We start from the raw sequence: 18,043 nt of genomic DNA, 5'->3' as shown, positions 1-18,043 counted from the left end.
TGATAATCAGGTCCCATATGCGGATTAACAGGAGTTAAATTGACTGACAGCTTCATTGCGATGGATTGAGGAATGGAGATTTTCAAAAAGGACAGAAAATCAACAGAAAATCATCATGAATGTGGTTTATACAACTCATGAACTATATTTCAAGTCTTCTGAAGACATATGATTGTTTTGTGTTACACTCTAGTGAGCTGGTAACCAACCAGATCCACTGAATCAGTGAGATTTGTGAATGAATCAATCAGACCGGTTATGAGTTAGATCGATCGATTCACTGAGTAGTTCTGATTCAAAGGAATTGATTCATTCACATATTAGCTGAGAGTAGATAAAATGATATCTTACATGGTTTGTTCCTCACAGAAAGCTGTCAGAAGACTTGGAAAAGAATGTGTACATTTGAATGATTCATTTATTTATTTATTGTCATTTTGGCGCTTTACAGCCCCCATCCTCTCTCATTTTCATTGAAAAATGATTAACAATAATAATAATTTTTTGTATTACAGAAGAAAATAACTCATATGATTTTGGAACAACATAAAGATGATGAGTAAAAAATTACGTTTAAGGATGAAAAAACTAAAAACAACTAATTTCATAAGTTCTTGGACTATCAACATCCACATTTTAGATTAAAATTCATACAACTGCATACAAGAATGGTATGTCTCAGAACTAGTGATATTTTAGTATTATTTATATAATATTATAGTACTTATTAATCACTTTAATTTGGTTTCAATTTTATATTTTCATTTTAATTATAGTTTAAGTTTAGTAAAAGCCTGTTCATCATATAAAGAGATCGAGTCTCTTCAGAAAATTTGGACTAAGCCTCTCAATTCATATGGATTAGTTTTACGATCTCTTTATGAACTTTTTGAAGCGTCAAAGTGGTAGTTGTGTAGCTGTCAATGGAGGGACAGAAATCTCTCATTTGTGTTTCGAAGATGAACGAAGGCCTTATGGGTTTGGAACAACATGAGTGAGTGATGATGACACATTTTTCATTTTAGGGGGAAGTACCTCCAATTATCGTTATGTGCCTTTAATATTCCTAATTAGATTCGGTTTAACTATATTTCAGTTTTAGTTTAGGCAAATTTAGTATTTTAACTTATCTTATTTCAGTTATAGGTGCCAAGGCAATATTTCTATTATGTATTTTTCGACTAATATTTATATTTTATTTTAGCTTTATTTAAATTATTGAAAATTATTTTTAATAGTTTTAGTTAACAGCAACAACACGCTTAATTTTAAATGTAACAAATATATAAGCTGCACGCATAATTAAAGAATTAGCACAATTTTATTTAAAACAAAATAGTCAAAAGAAATCTCAAAATTATTTTATGCGGACTAACCTGACTGTTGCCAACAAAACACTAGGTCACACACATACATGACCAAAACACGGCCTACATGAAGTTGTTAATGAGTGTCAAACACCCTCGGGCTGAATAGAAAACACAGGCTTTTATAACCAGACTTGCTCTGTTTTTTAGCAAGTAATTGATCCAGCTCATCAGCTGTAACCAGGACATTAAAGGGATAGTTCACCCAAAAATGAAAATCTTGTCATCATTTACTCACCCTCATGTTGTTCCAAACCTGTATGAGTTTCTTTCCTCTGTTGAACACAAAAGAAGATATTTTGAAGAATGTTGGTAACCAGACAACATGTTGGTTGGTGGCCATTGACTTATATAGTATGAAAAAAAAAACCCTCAATGGCTACCTGTTTGGTTACAGACATTCTTCAAGATATCTTCTTTTGTGTTCAGCAGAAGAAATTCATACAGGTTTGGAACAACATGAGGGTGAGTAAATGATGACATTTTGGGGTGAGCTAACCATTTAACCTGGCTGACACACATCGGCCTCTGTCTGACCATTCACTCAAATCTGTCTGCTCTGAGAATAAAGGTTTGTGGTTCACAGAGTCTACCTAGACAGCATTTTTGGAATCCAGAAGGTAGGCAGCTCACTAGGTTTTGACACACAGTCCAAACTTACATCTCGAAATTCGACCAGTCCCATTTCTCCCAGTTCGCTGATGCAGTCGTACGCCAAGCCGGACTGCAGGAACAGCTGCGCCAAGCACATCTCCTCACTGCGAAAGCCCGAGCCCATCTTCTCTCTCCTCTCTCGGCCACCTTGAGCACTCAATCCGCCTCTGGCCTTTGCGATTCACTTTACGACCGTCAAGTGTTCAACTCAAATTGCATTCAATCCCAATAAATCTGACTAAATTGACTTGCTAAGCACGCATTCTGAATAACTGAAGATTGTATGTCTGATCGAGCCGGGATGGGATTAAATTGTACCTAAAATGATTAACCTATAAATACTATTTTTAGCAACCTAGTGAAGATTCTCGGCATTCTCATGAAAAGTGTGCATATACTACAAATTAAACCGCAGATGTAAATAATATTCAAAAAGTGTCTTACCTAGCTGGCTGGACAATAATAATCGATAGGCGTCTGTACCTTTAATTGTCGTCTTGCCATTGAAACGACAGAAATAGCGTGAGAGATTTAAGGCTAATGAAGGAGTGTCGACATACAAACATCTAAACACTATCCAGATTTAAAATGTACGAATGCAAGGAAGCCTTGATGTTGAAATAAATCGCATTATAAAAAGATCACTCCGGTAAAGCACAAACCCTGCCGGTGTTACAGATTGCGCCCATGGGTTGCCAGATACTTCGTTAACAAATCCCCCTCCTTCGATTTACGAAAACATTTTAAACTTTGAAAACGAATTATTTATTGTTTTGAAAAATAGAAACATAGCATAAATATATAGTTATATGTTACTATATGATTTAGAAAACTGTTCTCTTTCAAAAACCGGTCTTTAAAATGTACGGTAGCTTCCTAAGAATCCTATGGTGCGATTTAACGGACTGAATTAAATTAATTCATATAAATTAAATAAATATATTGAAATACCTGTATTTCACACCTTATTAATGCTTATTTAATTGTACTTTTAATTATTGCAACATTCCATGATGTGTCTATAGCTTTCATCAAGTGTAACTATATTTAATAAAATTATAATGACTTAATTATGAAATGCCACTGTAGGCTATTGATTATTAAAAACGTGAACAGTTGTTCAATTTATTCTCCCAGTGATCCCATGGCTTGATTTTATCTGTTTAAAGGGCCACTCAGTAATTTTTTGTGTTGCACTGGCTGTTTTTTTATTTATTATTAAAAAAAAAAAAAAATTATGTGACAGATCTATCAATAATATATTTTAAATTGTGCACTTCACATCTTCTAATGTCTTGATTGTTTGGCAAGCAGGTTAGGGTTTTTCTGCAATCTGGCAACCACATTATCATTTAATATATTCTGTGGCGTATTCTTGACCAAAGGCACGCCATCTGCCAGTTCTTTGTTTAAATGCCTGAAAATGAGAAGATTTACAGGGCAAAACAAACCCTTGTTTGAAGTTCTCAAGTAATAAACCCCAACAGTGCGATATGATGAACAAGTTAAAGATGCGTTGAGATTGTAAAGGTCCTGACGTGATAGTAACGTCATTCAGTCCACTGTACTCCACCTCATAGTAAATACTTGCACCATGCAGTACACCACAAATTAACTTACTCTCTTATGTTCCACTAATTGTTCTAATATTTATCACAGGAAAATGCTAGAAGTGGTATTAGCTGATAGTTAGCGCAATATAGTAATAAGAGTTTCGTTATACTACATGCAACTTGTACTGACATTATTAGTTTGAAATATGGTGCAACCCTCATTACTTTCTATCATATAATAAATATAAAAAATTATATTTGAAAAAAGAGCATAAAGTATCAGCACCTATTTAGGTCAAAACGGTTCATATTATAAACCAGGTAAAGAACCTCTCAAGTGTAGATTAATAGATTAAAGTGATCATGAACATTAAAATGCATATTAGAATTTATACTCAGGTTTTTCAACTATGGATCAGTGTAAATTTAGTTATTAATATTGGCTTTTTATATTCGTAGTTCTGTTAATTGTAGCTTAATTTTTAGTAATTTCGTTAAGTGTTTTTGTAATTTAATTTTCTATTAAATTTTATATATATATATATATTTGGCTTTATTTCAATTAACAAAGGTTTTTAAATGGTTAAAAAAACCTTTAATTTATACCCGTCTCGAGACGAATCATGATCAGTAAATATTTACATTACAGTAAACATTTCAAGTAATGAATTACAGTAGAAAACATCCCTCCTCGCTCAGCCACCCTTACTTCAATAAAGCAACTATTACAGAACTGAATTTATTTTTCATTGATTCAAAAGGTGTCTTAATCACATGCACGCTCGAAAATGCAACTGATTGGAAGCAGTGAATCGACGTCATCTGAGGTTTTGTGCGAGTCTGTTGAGCTCCTGTGAGAGGCCAGTGACTGTGTCCAGGATCTTTTTCCTATCAGAGTCCACCAGACGGCTTCCACAGCGCTGGAAAAACTTATCCGGGTGCCAGAGGGCCTGCTGCCGACGGAGCACCTTCCGGAAAGTGGATAAATCCGACCGGTCAGCACCGTGCAACATAACGCCCACCATGTCCTCCAGCGACCCGTGAGGAGCGGGCCACGGGATGTCCTTGTATCCCAGCAGTCCCTCGGGTGCCTTGCTGGAGGAGCTGTTGAACGTGGCGGCACAGCGCTCCTCATAGCGCCTCTTCCTCCCCTGCCGCGTCTCCTCCTCCTTGCGAGCGGCCCGTTGCAGGTACTCCTCGTGCTCGCGCTCCAGACGGGCTTGCAGATCCTTACGGCTCTTCTCATCTTCCTCCGTCTCCTTACGCCCCTTTGACCTCTTGCTCTTGTGTCCTACGGAAGCCGCTTCTCTCTGTTCTCTGGCCCGTTGCTTAGTGAAATACTCTCGCCTGATCCGATCCGCCCAGCCCCCGAAGTCTTCATCCTCTTTGTCATCCCATAAGAAATCACCTGGAGGGAACAGGGAGATATTCATACAATATTTCATCAGCCCAATCTGTTCACTGACTGTCTGATTCATATTGCTCACTTTTTGTACATGAGACTACTTACTGTAAGGCAGAGTTGTCAGGTTTGCGTAACAAAACTAGCCTAATGGCCAATCAAAAGGAGCCCAATTACCATATTCCAAAATCTCAAATTTTACAGTCACTGTTATGCAAATGGGAAACCACTATATCATAGTGGTCATAAACACAGTTCAAAGGCTCCATACCAGTGGCCCTCCTTCACAAAACTTTACATCTAGCATATGATAATCAATTGATGTTGCTCATTTTTTATTAAATTAAAGTAATTAACAAATATTTATTCATTAACATTATTGCTAATTTTATTCAAAAGTACATTAAATATGCAATGAATTCATGTATTTACTTAAATACACCTCATCTAAGATGAGCATGTTTTTTTAATTTCTGTATTAAAAAACAAAAAAAAAAATTTTTTTGGGGGGGGGGGGGGTAAAGTAAAAAATATCAAAGTAAAGAGGCATAATGAAGAAAAAAGTCTCACTAATAGAATAAAATTATTAACAAGAAAATGTTAAGTAGTTTGGCATAATTGTTAAGAACCATTTCTTAGAAAAAACAACTGCTAATTATTATTTTAAAATATGTCCACAAAATGAAAGTCATGTGGTGCACACAGACTGTCTAAAAATAGGAAATGATGTCATAGAGAAAACACCTGTAGAGTCTAGACCTTCATGACTGTGTGTCAAGATCGATAAGTTCAGATCAGATCATTTCAGCAGGCTGCAAAGTGTCAAACTGTGCGACTCCACCGAAATATTTATGAATTAATAATAATAATAATAAATTATATTATTTGTTAAATAGCACTTATCTAAATACTTTTATTATATGCTAAAACTAATGTATTGTATCTAACGATTACGATGTGTACACTAACAATTATACATGTATTGAAGGTATAAGGAGAATGTGTTATTATTTTATAGATTGATGGTAATACCAAATTGCATTTTTAGTCATTTAATTGAAAAATGTCTTTTAAAAACAACAACAACATGAATTAATTCATGTCTCAAAATAAATTTGTATAATACTTTTCATTTTCTTTAAGTGACACATCTATGTATTATTTTATAAATAACTGTGACATGTAGGATAACCAGCCACTTCAAAAATTATAGCCTAATGTATTAATGCAGGATGTACCAAACAACAAACAGCTTACCATCATACTGTCCATATGTCTCAAAAAACTCTTCCTGGCATTCGCCTAACAGCTTCTCTCTCCATTGTTGCTCTGGATCAACATTTGAGGATTCATTTTTGACATTCTCCTGTTTCAATTAAATGAATATGGAACATATTATGCACTTGCATGAAGATGCATAACTCAACATGACAGCACAATCTATTATAAATATTCCTAAACCACTCGTTCATTAGTTTAGACTAGAGAGTCTATATTTTCACAGCACCTGCTCGGGCTTCATCCACTGGAGCAGGTCCTGAGGAGTCACTCCTGCTTTATTGGGAGTATCCATGGCTTCTGGGCAGTTTTTTCGTAATGGCACCACCAGGTCATCATAAGCTGCGATTGATAATGTGAACAGCATTAAACACAGATAAGAAAAAGAGTTTCTTGATATTACAGAGCACAGTCTCATACCTCTTTTGCCATGTTTGAGGGCTCTTTTTGCGGCCAGATGTAGCGGTGTTTCTCCATTCCGGTCGGTTTGCAGGGGATCTGCTCCATGTTTCAGCAGCAGTCTGAGAATGGCATCATCCCCGTGAGAACAGACCATGTGTAAAGGACCTCTGTGCTTCTTCCCCTGGGTGAAGTTCAGCTCCAGATCTTTGTGTTTACGAAGGAATGACTTTAACTTCATCAAACTCCCCTCTTCCACATAGCGCAAAACTCTTCTCTGCTTTCTTTTCAACATCGAGACTATATGCAGATATTAAAATCTGGATAAAATGATCACTATGAACTATGGATATATGTAATACCACATTTGATAATGAGAAGTCCTGTCTTATTAGCGCTACGGACATCAACAAATGTTACACGACACCACTGCAGTACGTCTGCGAAATCATTCCGGAGGAACCCAACAGTTCCAATAGTTCCGTGTTTGACACGAAGGTTTGCATGGTGACCAGCAGGTGTCGCTGTTTCACAACAAATCTCAGTATACAGATGAAACTCGAAAAACTACAATATTTTCATAGACTGTAAAAAAATATGGACGTAGTGTCCGTGACGTCACCCGTAGGTTTCTGAAGATCATTTTTGAAGCCTAAAGTGGGCGGAGCCGGCCGTCGCCATCTTGGCCTTGCGTCACTCCCGGACAAAGGCTGCGTCCGAAATCGCATACTTTGTGAGTAGGTACTACATTTAAATTAGAACGTACTTCGCGACCGTTAAAAAAGTACGTTCTATATAGTATGAATACGGGTAGTATGAATGGAGTCCGGACGTACTACATGCGCCATGTTGGTATTGTCACGTAACATGCGCGGTCACATCAGCGCGAAAATTTAAAGAGCCCGTTCCACTGACTGCACCAGAGCAATGTTTTTAGTTCTTCTTTCCGCTTTCGTCTGCGTTTTTACGTCGTTCGTGCTCACAATTCAGAGTCGTCGGTCAGTTGCTCGCACACACACACACACACACACACACCTGTGAACAATGACAGAGGTTGGTTTTTGGTAAGGAAAAAGTAATTTATTTGCTTGTGATATTGCCATCAATGAATAAACATGAATGAATCAATAATATGCGTGTGTTTATCTCTGTCGATTCATTCATAGATGACAATATCACAGTGTGTGTGTGTATATATATATATATATATATATATATATATATATACATACATACATATATACACACACAGTGAACAATAGGGTAACACACTGAGGTCAGATACAATACACACACATTCATTCATACATGTGTATATGAAGACTTAAGACGTAAAAGAAAATAATTCTTCTAAAATGAGCATTTTTATCAAACTTGTATTATTTAGGTTCAGTAATTTCACTTTAATGACAATTAATAGGTCCTTTTCATTGCCATTAAAGTGAAATAACTGAACATAAACATACAAGCTTGATAAAAATAATCAAACTAAAAGAAAATTCCAGATGGCACTTAGAGGCTTTTACATTAAGTATTCATATATATGTGTGTGTGTGTGTGTGTGTGTGTGTATATATATATATATATATATATATATATATACACACACACACATATAAGAAATGGATCATATACATATAATACATATAAATAATCCAACACCGAAAACAAGTGTCTTGTCGATTCAAATCGTATTCTAAAATAAACTATGAACACGTTTACAGATTGTGAGCCCTACAACGCCAATTCTTCATCTATATTTTAAAGATGGAGCTGACCTCCACCCCTCACGGTAGTCCATCCAGTCACTGATTGCGACCATGGGTGGAAAAAAAGGACATCGAGGTGCTGGTGTTCTAGCTACATATCACATAGAGCTTAATTTTTTACAAATTATTTACTTTAAATTTAGGTAGGAAAAATTAATGTGGAAATCCAAAAATTGCCCAGGGTGTAAAGTTCTCATCTTGTACACATGCTTTTAAAGAAACAGATTTTAAATTATTTTAAAGTGATGCCCAACAAATGATTGTTAGTAAGAAAGTCCCTTTAGATCTTTAGAAACCTGTGAAGGTTACCTTACTGAAGCTGCTGACGTTGATTTTCTTCCCTCAAGATGACACTTTAATAAAAAAAGTTTTACTTTTTTTTACTAAAAACTTTTGCTTTTGGTGGTGCTTTAAGCTATATTATACTACTTTGTGCCAAAGTTTTGTGATTTTGTTTTAAACTTTTGTATTCTGTATCCATTTAAAAGTTAAATAATATACACAAATAAAGCAAATACATTTTAAAGGTGTCTGGGGTGTGTGGATATTTCTCTTCAGTGTGGCACTATTTTTCAGATATACCTGCAATTTGCTTTTCAAAAAAAACATCTGGAATCTGTCACAAAATAAGTGCACACACAACACCCTTTAAAAATATGAATATGTAAGTACTCTGAAAAAGAGAGTATAAAAATCGAGTCTCTGTAGTCTTCTCAGGGCTGCAATTCACCTTATTCCGCCCCGCCCACTTTTAATACTTCGCGCTTCCGCATTTTGTCATCCGACTTCCGCTAAACTGACACGGCACATCCGGTAGCTATTTCAGTAGTTAGAAGATTGTTTATAGTTAGCCAAAACTTTATCAAAATGACAAATTACGTTAATACCGTAAATGTTTTAAATTGGGAGCACGGAAAAAACTTCGTACGACTATCAGTTCGTCTCACATAGTCTCATCCATCGTCATTGTTGTTGTGGCCAGAGGTAACGTTAACCTATGGGAATATTTAACTACGTCCTGTCAGAAGGAGTTGACGGAGCAGCAATAAAAAAATATTTGTAAATAAGGAATGAGAATATTTAGGGTTAAGGATAGGAGATTAGGTAATTGGTTAAATATGAATGATTAAATAAGTTGTATAAAATCAGTTGTAAGAAGTGCTTGATGTTTTCAGGAAGCTAGAGACACCTTCTACTTACCTTCATGTAGATACATTTCACCATTTACATTTCATAAGTAATAAACCAAGATGGTATTCATTTGCAAACTTGACCGTGACGTATTCCTTCTAACTAGAAGACTTAATTCATTTAAGTTTTAAGGGGAATCTACAGAGCTCACATTATATTGTTTTATAATAAATGACTGACAGGTAAAATCTGGTCACATTGTAAAGGTTTATAAAAATAACTTCATAACAGGGAACATCTGGGCACATTGTAAAGGTTTATAAAAATAACTATTCATAACAGGTAACATCTGGTCATTGTAAAGGTTTATAAAAATAGCTATTCATAACAGGGAACATCTGGTCATTGTAAAGGTTTATAAAAATAGCTATTCATAACAGGGAACATCTGGTCATTGTAAAGGTTTATAAAAATAACTATTCATAACAGGGAACATCTGGTCATTGTAAAGGTTTATAAAAATAACTATTCATAACAGGGAACATCTGGTCATTGTAAAGGTTTATAAAAATAACTATTCATAACAGGGAACATCTGGTCATTGTAAAGGTTTATAAAAATAACTAATTATAACAGGTAACATCTGGGCACATTGTAAAGGTTTATAAAAATAACTAATTATAACAGGTAACATCTGGGCACACTGTAAAGGTTTATAAAAACAACTATTCATAACAGGTAACATCTGTTTTACAAGATTCACAAGGAGGACAAGTTTCCCCTTCCTTTCATAGAGGAGATCGGTAATGGTGAAGCCTCTGTCTGCCATTACTTCATCGCCTGGACGAGGTTATTAAGTGCACGATATTGAAGAAAAATGCGATATGCGATAACTCATTAAACAATGCGATATTCGATATGCGATACGATAATGCTTAAAGTATATAAAATTAACTTAAATTAGATTTAAAATTATATAACCTACATATGTGTTTCACATTCTTTTTGTAACAAGAAAACATCCCTTCAACTTGTGAAAGTGAACATCAGTGTTTTAAGATGTTATTTTAACATCAGTGTAAACCACAGGGTTCAGGTTATCCTACATTAGGTCTATTTAACAACAGAAACTGAATAATCAAATGTAAAAGTAAAACACTGCTTAGTTTTTCACTGTATGAATTATATAAACTGATTAAAGCTTATTAAAGCTAAAAAAAAATATGCATATTGCAATATATACATTTGCGATATTTTGATATATTGTGCTCTACATGTTGTGTTTGGAAACTGCTCTCTGAAACACTTCTCCATGATGTCAAGCCAACGCGAAATCACCTTGCTTACAATGGACTGAGAAACACCAAACCTTTCAGCAAGATCACCCTGCAATAAATTAAAGGGTTAGTTCACCCAAAAATGAAAATTCTGTCAGTAATTACTCACCCTCATGTTGTTCCAACCCCGTAAGACCTTCGTTCATCTTCGGAACACAAATTAAGAAAAATTATAAAATGGAGGAGTGAGAATGGAGGACAGCTCTCAGATTTAATCAAAAATATCTTAATTTGAGTTTCCGAAGATGAACGAAGGTCTTACGGGGTTGGAACAACATGAGGGAGAGCTGATACCAAGTGTGTAGCTGAAAGCTGTTGGTGTGTGAACTGGTAAGGTGCTCGGCAAATGAGTGGAATGCATCCAATGTCGACCCTGTGTAGAGCTGACAAAGGTGGTCGTTTCTCAGCAGAGTTATGTAGTATGGCACTGGCTCAACGCATTGTGTTCCCATTTCAGATGTAGGCTTCAGGTTGAGTTGAGATTTTGGAGCGTAGTTGTGGTCAGAGACAGATGGATCCTCCCATTGTGTATCTGCATCACAGGTCTGGGGCATGTGGCTGTGATCCTCCTCACAGTTGTCCACTGCAACACTGACTCTCATCGATGATCTAAGGAAATAATAGAACCATAAGCATTTTTACATTAGTACTTAAAATAGATTTAAATAGTACTTTTTTAAATTAGATTTAAATTTAAAATGTAGATTTAAATTAGTACTTAAAATGAGAATTAATTAATTTATGATGGCACTCATACTTAGAACAGTGTGAAAAAGAAAGATGCATTAAAAACGAGACAGTATACACACAATCTCCTAACTCTATGTAACATATGTAACATAACATACTCTATGTATTGGTCAATATCAATATCTGAATGAGAGATGTAGCTAGCTGGCCTCCTAACAGGAATAATGTGAGCTATTGTAAGACTGTAATGTACCATAATATATTGTACTATCCAGAATATTCTTTCATTCATTCTTTATTTCAGACCCTTAGGTCCATATCACAAAGTAAACGAAATATAAGAAATATGACATATAGGTGGCCAATGGTAATCATGCAAGATTCGTTGTATTTTGTGAACGGCTCGTTACTAATGTATTCATAGAACGGACTTCATCTAACGTTAGGCTAACAAGCACATAGATAGGTAAGTTAGGAAACAACAGTTAGGTAAGTTAGCTTACCTGAATCTGACAACCTGTTCAGCACCCGGCGGGACTTCTTTACCAGAACATCGTAGCCGAGCCTTTACTCAGGGTAAGGGTGTTCGTTCGTCAGTCTGCTCCCCGTCCATAAAATGGTACGAACACATATAACACACATGGTAAGAACACACAGCGCTTGGGTGAGCACTTCAAGTTTAGCGCCTTCCGCCATTGCCTCAGGTGCTCCACGTGTAAATCGTAAAGTACACCACAACACTCCGATCGCTTTAGCCTACATTGTGTTCGTAACACCGTTGGTTAAATTGTTCTATCCTCTTAATCCAATTGTTATGTCAGCCCCTAACTGAGCATATAATACTTAACATATTTTACCGTTACAACTATAGAATTACGCTAGAAACTAGCGTAGGTCGTTTCAGCCGGAAGTTGAAGTCCCGCTCAGCCGGAAGTAAGATGACAAAATGAGCGTAATGGCGTCGCCCTTGTTGTCATGGAAAATAAGGTGAATAAACACAGCTACTTATTTCCATTCGGAACGGATGAAATGATTGGCTGGGCGACTGTCACTCTCCCTCGCTACCATGGCTAACACCCCTGCTGCTACAGGAGCTGCCCACATGCACGCACCCGTTTCGAGGAGGCGAAGAGGCACGGAAGCTAGGAAGAATCACAATTATGGCAGAGAAAGAGCAGTCAAAATTCCCAGTACCTGCATATACAGTCAGCGAAGGCAAACAAGGCAAAAAAGGAACTAGTAAGGTAGAAAGGTAGGCTACTTGTCACCTGAGTGTAACATTAGTCCTCATCAGAGCCAACAGTGCTTTCATCGTGGAAGCTCTTACATGCAAAACACTGTATATGTTATGAATCGTACACAAAATTCACCTTCATCACAGTGTAACTGATGGTAATGAGAAAACGTGTATCAATGCAACCTGTTTTTAGCTTTGCCTTATGTTAGCTCGTTACCAAATCAAACTCAATATATTTTAAACTTTACCAGTATCGATATGCTAGCTTGATAGTGAGTACTAACAGCCATGTTAGTTGTTTATATTTTATACTCTATTTTTCAGAGTACTTACATTTTAATTATGTATTGGTATATAAAGACAGTTTTAACAAATTTGTGAAAAAGTTTTTTAGAAAAATCCTGCCTACCCTGCCTTTAATAAAATCTATGAATATCATTTACTTGATAGTTTGAGTTGAACATACCAAAATAATTGACTAAAACTCCAACAATTAATTTTGTCTGAAATTTACAGTTATATTTAAGTATGAAGTTTTTCACTAAAATAATTTAGTATTTGACTAACCAATTATTTATTTAAAATACACTAATATATTTGTGAAATTTCCATCACAATAGGCTATTTGAGAATGGATAATTAAACTGATCTGTTTCAAGAACCACAAATATTACTTAAATAAAATCAATATTATTAATATTTAACATGCATAAGAAATTATACATGAATATCAGTCACGTGACCTCTTACGTCATCCGCTCTTTTTCCAGTTGACTGCCGCCATCTTGAGTACCTACTGAGTGCTGTCTATGGTACTGACAAGCATTAACTAGCTAGCTTGCTACTGTTTACAGCTTCGTACAGATACAGTAAATGGCTACGAAAGACAACATTTGGCACCTCGACTGCCATGAAAAGAAACGCTACTTTAAAAAAATAATATCGTTAGGGTGTGATCCCTACGCGATACCTGAACTACCAATCCTGGCATTCAATGATATTATACGTGATCCGACTATTCAAAGCGTGTATTTAAATGGTCCGGGGCAGAACTTTTGCCAAGCGTGTCAGAGGTTCTGGGTTCTAATCCGCACTTATATAGTTTTTTTGTTTTTTTTTCATCAAAACCGATTATGTTTATCAGTGGTTGTATATCAGACAGGGACATGTATGTGTGCAGTTTGTTTTGTAATTTCACCGGAACGAACAGAGAGTCTCTCCACATTGAAGTGCTCGTCCAAGTGAAGCCTGTGCGCGAGCCACAAACAAACACAGTATCCGCGCCACTGATCGCAGCGGCAACGAGCACTTCGATAACTTGATTGCATGAACAACACATTTCAGCGCTAGGTCGCCTCTTATTTAACAATCAAACTAAATGAATGCTCTGCTAGTTAACTGGAGATATTTTATTTTTTATTGGTACATTCGTGCCGCAAGATGTTTCAAAAGTGGTGGGGACATGTCCCACCCACAAATTACGGCGTCTTTTTTCGTCCTGAGGTAGCCTGTAAAAGGATATTTTGGGGTCATATTTTTTGTTGTTGCACCTCACCGCACAACATATTGAAGGCATACGTTAGCTAGCTCCTTTGCGACTGACATGAATCAGGTACTCAAGATGGCGGCAGACAAGTTTTAGAAGTGAGTGACGTCAGTGAGGAGACGTTAGTGACATCATCTGATATTCATCTATACTCAATTAAAACAATGCACCCCTCCCCCACCCTCTGACGTGACAACAACTCAACAGTTGAGTGAGCGCGCGCTGTTTGAACTCTCTCCAGTCCAGAAGAGTTCTCCTCTCCTCTTCTCAGCATCGCAGAATTGGTGCATTTCCTCTGTGAAATTCAGGTGTGTGTGTATGTTTTATTTTATCTGTATAATCATTAATGTGCTTTAAATCATTTTATTTAATGCGAAAGAACATACAGAGACGCAATGTTACTCACCTTAAACGAGTTAAACGAGTGTCGACTCACGCCTGTCTTTTTGCATGATTGTAACGCCTTGCATAAAAAACACACGACTATATTCCTAAAGATAATTAATAAAAATTATTTGGATGATAAAATGTCCACAGAACTGTGCACTGTTTGTTTATTGGCAGGTTATGGAGTCAGTCGCGTTGCAGCATCTTTTGGCTGAGTGACGCAGGACGGCGGTCAAAAGTCAGAGGTTCCCCCGCAGTGGCGAGTCCATCTCCGGCACGAGAACCAGCGCTGATCCGGTGGATATTGGATAACAGACCGGTTGATTACACTTGAATTACTTGAATGTTTAGGCCTAAATGTTTAATTTTTACTTCGAAAATGTTTGTTACATGAGTTTAAATGTAGGCAATATTGTATACGTGTTAAAAATAGTATAAAATAACTTATTATAAATAACTGAATTGCTGTAGGCTACTCATGACAATAAAGGCCAATGTCATGTAGTTATACCAGTTGTTGTATGGAATATTTTTTACAAAGGTTTAGAGGAAATAAAAAAGTTAATAGTACTCGCATATAAACACAGTTAATATTACTCATAAATATTTGTTTTTAAATGTATATTTGACTCAACTTTGTTCATTTGCAATAATATGTTATGATTTGTTCACAAACAACAGGCCCAGACAGTTCACAATTAATGCAAATACACAGTCTTACAATGTCATTGCTTTTCAACTGCTCTTTCAAATCCTGTAGGAAAATGAACAGTCTTCATAAAGGTCAGTGATATTCTGACAGTAATCCTCGAACCGGCTTCTGCACTGTACAATTTTAAAATTTGCCAAATGCATATAAGTGAATCAGATGTTGGTCATCAAAACATGAAATCTGTATGAAACATAAACAAATTACACAAAATGTGTATAAATTCTGTATGACTTTAATTTGACTAGCATATGATTCAATATAAGAACTTTAAATTATTTATGAATATCAGTTATTTTCTACTAATACCATACACATTTGCATACTTTTGTCATGTAAAACTCATAAGACTTTTTACAGTATTCATATACAACGCAAAAATCCCCTACAAGTTCTATATTTAGTATGAAATGGGCCATAATCGGTCTGATTTTATATATGACATGTATTGGCCTTACATGAAACACAGAAGGTAATTCTGGCCGATTTAAGTAAGGAAGATGGTTGCTGTATATGAAGCATGCAGGTTTTTTTCATATGGGTTCGCTCACATTTAATGATGAACATATATCATTAAAATCTTTTCATTTATGGAGTCAGATGAAATAACGAGTTAATGCATATGAGAAAATGTATTTCACTTAATCAAAATACTTTGCCACGAGGAAAGACAGTAACGCACAAAAACCTTCACCCGCTGACCGGATGCCTCCATTGGGCCGATTGAGCCGGGTTTACATGTCCAAACGAGAACCTACAAGAGATTGAACTAAGCTGGGGGTATAAATACACTGGGCAAACAAAGGAACTAAACTAGGTGCAGGTGACAGCAATGTGTAACTATAGAAACAAATGGCATAATCAGGCAACATATCAGCCCCCATTCTAATCAGGCAACATATTTCAGCTATTTAAATGACCCCTCAACAGCATTTGTCAACATTGGATGCAAATTTCTGGTACTTGTATTGCAGAAGAGAAGAATCCACACTGACTGCTGAATTCTGGTCTACCAAGAGAAGGTTGTTTTCATTTATTTAATGTTAATTTAATATTCATTATGTTTTATCCTTACTCATATTGAACTCCCTTATATAAATGATTTATGGTTATGAACAGAGCAATGAAGGTTTTTCAGAGTGTTCTGGTACTCTTCAGCTGCCAGTTCCTTCCCACTCTGGGTAAGCTACTAATGTGATTTGATAACATCAATATATTATAAATCCGTTAAATATTTTTTTTGATGGTGTTTTATATAACAGTATACTGTTATATAATGAAATTCATTTGTGAGTGTCTATTTGTACTCATTTTGCTCCATGTTTCCACAGCTTTAATCTGTGAAGTGATGAATGGCACACTGAAGCAGATAGACGCTGGATCTGGTTTAGTGGTTGGAGTGAATGATCAAAATGAAGCGTTTATCCTAAATCATAATGTTTTCATAAAGCTTTGCACATCTCTAAAGCACCTCAGTGTTGGTCCTGCTGGTCTGCTCGGGGTGGATGCAGCTGACAAGATCTACAAGTTGCAGGGTGGCAGCTTTGTGCAGATTCCAGGTGAAAAGAGAAATTACAGAAACCAATACATGCTTAATGGGTTATTAATTTGTTTTAAGATATTATCTTATTGTTTTTCTCAAATTAATCTTTCATCCAACCTGTGTTTTGTACTGTTAGGCCTTCTCAAACAGGTGGATGCTGGAGGTGATCAGATCACTTCAGGTGTCAATGTGAATGATGATATATTCTGCTTAAGTATGGATGATAATAACAAATGGCCATCCAGCAATATTTCTTGGGTTACAATTAATGGAAAGCTGAAGTATTTCAGCTGTGGCCCGTACAGCTGTTGGGGAGTGAACAGTGCTGACCAAATCTTCATCTTGAAGGTAATGTCATAATGTTAAATACAAGGGCATGAGTTCAAGTTTAAATACACCAGGTTTTTAACAAACTAGACCTCACACACGTTTGATTTTCTGACATAACTAAAGAAATAAGAAACTGGTGTGGAAGCAGCAAAGGCAGGTATTTCATGTGACTTTGTTATGGTTGTCTCTTTGGGTCTGGTGCAGGATGTGTCTAGTAATTCCTGTTCCGGGTCCGGCTTTGTGAATATTCCTGGACTTCTGTCCATGATTGAAGTAGCAACTGATGGCAGTGTCTTTGGTGTCAACTCTCAAGGGAACTTATGGCAAAGGTAAATAGAACCTTCATCATATTAAACATTGTATGAACAAAAGTGATTATTAATTTTCTGATATAAATCAAATGCTACATTAAAGAAATTATGATTTTGCAGAACTGGTGTCACTCAATCCAACCCCGCTGGTACAGACTGGATCCCGATGGTTGCCTGTCCCAATAACCACAAGCATGTGAGCTTTGACCTGGGATTACTGTGGGTCGTCTGTGTTGACGGCTCCATCCGTAAATGTACTTTATAGTCTGTTATGAGTCACTGCAGCAACAGGAGCTCAATCATTAACAGAAACCTCAAAATAATCAGTCATTATTAACAAATCTAAAAGTTTGATTAATCTCTCCTCTCGTGAATCAATAAAGCATTATGATAGCATCTT

The 18,043-nt window shown here is 36.1% G+C and overlaps 3 protein-coding genes and 1 long non-coding RNA gene across 11 annotated transcripts in view; 1 reads left to right on the top strand and 3 right to left on the bottom strand.

Moving 5' to 3' along the window:
• Positions 1 to 2,783, bottom strand: part of atp6v0a2a (ATPase H+ transporting V0 subunit a2a) — a 17,754-nt gene extending 14,971 nt beyond the window's left edge. The window contains exon 1 of one of the 3 annotated variants that reach the window (XR_014604674.1): positions 2,029 to 2,783. Coding sequence is in view for 2 of the 3 variants with exons in the window: in XM_084104740.1 (XP_083960866.1) it covers positions 2,029 to 2,145 (117 nt within the window). In the remaining variant the exon portion in view is untranslated. The remainder of the gene's footprint in view (positions 1 to 2,028) is intronic. The other 2 variants (XM_084104740.1, XM_084104741.1) reach the window with 2 other exon arrangements.
• The window catches only part of LOC311076481 (fish-egg lectin-like), an 18,304-nt gene extending 261 nt beyond the window's left edge, over positions 1 to 18,043 (top strand). Inside the window, exons 2-9 of one of the 6 annotated variants that reach the window (XM_084104745.1) lie at positions 14,928 to 15,069; positions 15,511 to 15,533; positions 16,434 to 16,481; positions 16,579 to 16,640; positions 16,791 to 17,018; positions 17,139 to 17,350; positions 17,537 to 17,661; positions 17,764 to 18,042. In XM_084104745.1, the coding sequence (XP_083960871.1) occupies positions 16,583 to 16,640; positions 16,791 to 17,018; positions 17,139 to 17,350; positions 17,537 to 17,661; positions 17,764 to 17,908 (768 nt within the window). In that variant the 5' untranslated portion in view covers positions 14,928 to 15,069; positions 15,511 to 15,533; positions 16,434 to 16,481; positions 16,579 to 16,582 and the 3' untranslated portion in view covers positions 17,909 to 18,042. Of the gene's footprint in view, positions 1 to 14,927; positions 15,534 to 15,965; positions 16,482 to 16,578; positions 16,641 to 16,790; positions 17,019 to 17,138; positions 17,351 to 17,536; positions 17,662 to 17,763 lie in introns of those variants that run through there. The other 5 variants (XM_084104744.1, XM_084104746.1, XM_084104743.1 and 2 more) reach the window with 5 other exon arrangements.
• nfkbil1 (nuclear factor of kappa light polypeptide gene enhancer in B-cells inhibitor-like 1) lies at positions 4,152 to 7,613 on the bottom strand. The gene is made up of 4 exons (XM_084104694.1): positions 6,675 to 7,613; positions 6,484 to 6,596; positions 6,234 to 6,342; positions 4,152 to 4,982 (listed from the first exon to the last, which is right to left on the bottom strand). Exons 1-4 carry the CDS (start codon positions 6,946 to 6,948, stop codon positions 4,393 to 4,395), a joined length of 1,086 nt encoding a protein of 361 aa, XP_083960820.1. The 5' UTR covers positions 6,949 to 7,613; the 3' UTR covers positions 4,152 to 4,392.
• Positions 10,049 to 13,095, bottom strand: LOC311076945. Its single transcript, XR_014604717.1, has 2 exons — positions 12,084 to 13,095; positions 10,049 to 11,499 (listed from the first exon to the last, which is right to left on the bottom strand). It is a non-coding gene; the product is annotated as an uncharacterized lncRNA (long non-coding RNA).

Source organism: Abramis brama (assembly GCF_963993115.1).
Source record: "Abramis brama genome assembly, chromosome: 25".
In the NCBI taxonomy this organism is placed as follows: Eukaryota; Metazoa; Chordata; class Actinopteri; order Cypriniformes; family Leuciscidae; genus Abramis; species Abramis brama.
This window is presented reverse-complemented; position numbering and strand designations above follow the sequence as displayed.

Bases quoted from the DNA above. Each gene is read 5' to 3' on its own strand.
- nfkbil1 (XM_084104694.1), bottom strand. From the start codon at position 6,948: ATGTTGAAAAGAAAGCAGAGAAGAGTTTTGCGCTATGTGGAAGAGGGG. The intron at 6,597-6,674 runs GTATGAGACTGT...TATCAATCGCAG, and splicing joins CCTCAAACATGGCAAAAGAG to CTTATGATGACCTGGTGGTG. The intron at 6,343-6,483 runs GTGCTGTGAAAA...TAATTGAAACAG, and splicing joins AGTGGATGAAGCCCGAGCAG to GAGAATGTCAAAAATGAATC.